The following is a 3850-nucleotide window of genomic DNA, read 5'->3' as shown; positions in this document are numbered from 1 at the left end:
AGTGCTGCAGGCTGTTCTGGTGTGAGCGCGTCTATCCGTGTGTTTTAATTTCATAAACACATTCCTCGAGTCTCGTTTTTGCGCCTCATCAATCTGAATACTTCACAAGTATAGCCCCCTAGCTCTCATCTCATGCGTTGATAAAACCGATGCCGTCGCACAGCGGGAAATAGTTTCACAAGTCGATCCAGACTGCGATCTTTAGTCTTAGATGTCGACAGACATTTACAAATGAGCTCATCAAAATGCCGCGAATATGGTTCCGGTCTATTTAAAGTACGAGTTCGTAGATGTTGGATAAGTAACCGAGTGTTGGTCAGTCACCCTGGCAGGTCATCAATGCGCATGCGGACTGTGAGAGCAGCACGGCTTGGGCCAGTAGTACATAGCAGTAGTTTCTGGAATTCTTGTTTTCCTAGTCTCGGGAATTTAGCGTTTTATCGTTTTCTGCTATACAGTAATCGCCTGGCTCTGTCGGCTTGCGTGCGGTCGCTGACACATGCTGGCTTATCCTCGAACTCGGTATAATCGTATACTTGTTGGTGTGTGTGTGTGTGTGTGTGTGTGTGTGTGTGTGTGTGTGTGTGTGTGTGTGTGTGTGTGTGTGTGTGTGTGTGTGTGTGTGTGTGTGTATACACTATTTCTCATTTGGCAGCATAGTTTCACATCGCTGTTACGAAACATGTAGCCGGTAGTGTGGAGGATGTATACGTACTTCTGCCATATCTATCCATCAACTTCAGTTTAGAGCAGGGTTGCGATCCTCCATACCGCGCGGCCAACTCTTCTTACTTTAGACCTTGAGCTGTTCGCCACATAAGATCAAACATGGGGCACGAAATGCAGCAGCTGTGAGCACGGGTGTTAACTGACAAATTACATGCATCAGCAGCAGCAGCAGCAGCACCGCCGCCATCAAGAGCAGAAGCAGCAGCATTGATAGTAGCAGGAGTAAGATAATATAGGATCCTATATTATCTTACTCCTGATAGTAGCAGTAGTCGTAGCAACAACCACAGCAGCAGCAGCAGCAGCAGTAGCTACAACAGCAGCAACAGCAGCAGTAGAAATAGCAGCAGCTGCAGCAGCAACAACAACAGCAGTAGCAGCAGTAGGAGCAGCAGCAGCAGCAGCAACATCAGTAGTAGTAGCAGCAACAACAACAGCAACATCAACAGCAGCAGTAGAAATAGCAGCAGCTGCGGCAGCAACAGCAACAATAACAACAGCAGCAATAGCAATAGCAGCAGCAGAAGTACTAACAGCAACATCAGCAGCAGCAGTAGGAGCAGCAGCAGCAACAATAGTAACAGCAACAGCAGCAGTAGCAGTGGCAGCAGCAACCGCAGCAGTAGCAGTGGCAGCAGTGCCTAACCTGGCATCCCTACTAATGCTCGCCCGAATAATCTAGTCTTATAGCCCACCCCACTACACCATCATCTACCCTCGTAGCCACGTCATCTGCCTTCATGGGAATTGCTACCACAGTTTACTCCCATCCTCTGCACCCCCCCCCCCATTTCTGCCCCATGATCTGCTACCACCGTTTTTCACAAGTAACTATCGATTTACGTATGCACTGTTGATGAATTTTCGCAGTAAAACCAAAATAAAGGGCGGATTAGACCATTAGGAACCTCCTGTCCCAGTCTGCACTGCGCTTCGCGACACAGTTTACCCTGATTTCATCCATTGCCTCAGGTGCGAGTGACGTCACATGGCAATGTTACCGAAAATCCGTAGAGGCTCAACACGAGACGAATTTGCATACCGAGGTTTCAGCGCGAACGGTCAACGATGATCGATCTTAATGCGAAACATTCCACTTTACCCTTGGATTGCTTCCTCTGCTCAACTCATTTCCATTTTTGTTCAATGTGATTGATTTGCCCAAGCTCGAAGCGAAGTTTATTGTATGTTTTAGCTATCGGCGTCAGACTGTGACTTGTCCGTATCCCTGGCAGTGTAGGGCCTATATACCGTACTGTGTGACGGGAAAAGATGCGTTCCTTCTTGTAAAGCGTTCAACAAATTTCATGATAATGTATATAAGAGTAATTTCATTTCACGATAAATCCCTAAAAACAACTTTAGCCGCTTCATTCGGTCTGACAACGGCATCAAAGTCAGTTTTCGAAACTGTTGCGAACAAATTAACTACTTGGATTTACCTAAAATATAATATATTGATAACGTTTAAAGTTCAAATCTTTGTTTTGAGAGCTCGTTATCGCAGTATTTAATCATTCATGGACTTTGACGCCTGAGTGTCAACGCACGGTTTCGCTCCTCAGTAATAATGACCAGCATTTTACAACCATTTACACGTTGCCATGGTTACTGCGCGCGTGTGTACACTTTTCGCGTAGTTAGAACTTTCGGGATGCAAACGAGTACGCACTCGGTGTGTGCTTGCATAACATTCCCGAGCGCCGTGTGTATACCCGCTGTTGATTGCATGGATATCGTGTATGCTTACAGGGGGCGCAGGCTACGCTGCCAGCGTATCAGCCATAACACGGCGCCGGAGCCCACCGACGTAAGTCCGCCGCTTCTGTAGCTATGATTGGTCGATTGCAGGAGCATGTGAGGAGCGAGAGCTGCACGTCGACGCTGGCGCACCGCCGCAGACGTGCCGCAACGCGTGCACGGTGCAGAACTCCTACTGTTCGTCGACGAGCGGACTGTGCGAATGTGCCGTCGGCTTTCATGCGAGCTACGAGAGCGACGGAGCTGAGCTACGGGCGTGCCGACGGGCGATGAGAAACACGTCGCTCGTCGCCGGCAGTGCGCGGCACGATGCGAGCGTCGAGTTCGTCACGGCGACACCCGCCGGTGAGTGAGATGAGAAGCATGTCTAGACGATGTGTAATAGAGAATCTAGTTGCTGCTGCTCATCCTGCTGCTGCTGTTACTGTGTGTATGTGTATGTGTGTGTGTGTGTGTGTGTGTGTGTGTGTGTGTGTGCGCGCGTGCGCGCGCGTGTGTGTGTTGTGTGTGTGTGTGTGTGTGTGTGTGTGTGTGTGTGTGTGTGTGTGTGTGTGTACATACGTACGTACGTACGTACGTGTCCTTGTGTGTTCGCGTGCGTGCGTGCGTGCGTGCGTGCGTGCATAGGTATGTGTGTGCATGTGTACACGTGTATTTGTGTGTATTTGTGTGTATGTATGCGTTCTTATATGCGCTATGTGTTTGGTGAGTTCGTAGTTCCGTGCTCCCATGGCTGTCTTCATAATAGACTAGTGTTCGTTCAAAAATAGATCAGCGCGTGTTACTGATTCGCGTGTTTACTAGTTATAGAGAAGAGAGCGAGCGATATACTGAACAAGTAACTATCTGTGTACGCCTTTTGCGCGCTAGGGTGCGTGTGTACGAGCGTGCGTGCGTGGGTGCGTGCGTGCGTGCGTGCGTGTGTGTGTGTGTGTGCATGCGTGCGTGCGTGCGCGCGCGTGTGTATGTAAAGAATCATAAATGTGTTATTACATACACTATATACACACACACACACATATATATATATATACACTATATTATAGACACTAAGTGCTTGCCACTGACCATTATGACTTGACGCGACTAATACAATATATTTACCCCGTGTACGTAAATATTACTTATTACGTACGTTTATCGCACTTAATTACGAACTCGCTTAACATATATAATAATAATGATGATGATGATGATAATTATAATGATGGTAATAATAATAATAATAATAATAATAATAATAATAATAATAATGATACACAAACATGGTGTTATTGACATTAACCAGCTATCGTCTGTTGCTGTGAGCTCCCAACCTCGCACATGCAATCGGCCGAAGCCCTAAACGTATGCTATGATA

General features: G+C 47.3%; 1 protein-coding gene across 1 annotated transcript in view; it reads left to right on the top strand.

The window, feature by feature from the left end:
* The first annotated feature begins 2383 nt into the window (after positions 1-2383).
* Positions 2384-3850, top strand: part of LOC106811660 (thrombospondin type-1 domain-containing protein 7B-like) — a 149423-nt gene continuing 147956 nt past the window's right edge. Inside the window, exons 1-2 of the mRNA XM_014815362.1 lie at positions 2384-2393; positions 2581-2835. Of these exons, the coding sequence (XP_014670848.1) occupies positions 2384-2393; positions 2581-2835 (265 nt within the window). The remainder of the gene's footprint in view (positions 2394-2580; positions 2836-3850) is intronic.

Source organism: Priapulus caudatus, unplaced genomic scaffold (genome assembly GCF_000485595.1).
Source record: "Priapulus caudatus unplaced genomic scaffold, Priapulus_caudatus-5.0.1 Scaffold561, whole genome shotgun sequence".
In the NCBI taxonomy this organism is placed as follows: Eukaryota; Metazoa; Priapulida; class Priapulimorpha; order Priapulimorphida; family Priapulidae; genus Priapulus; species Priapulus caudatus.
The sequence above is the reverse complement of the archived record's forward strand: the minus strand, read 5'-3'. Positions and strand labels throughout refer to the sequence as shown.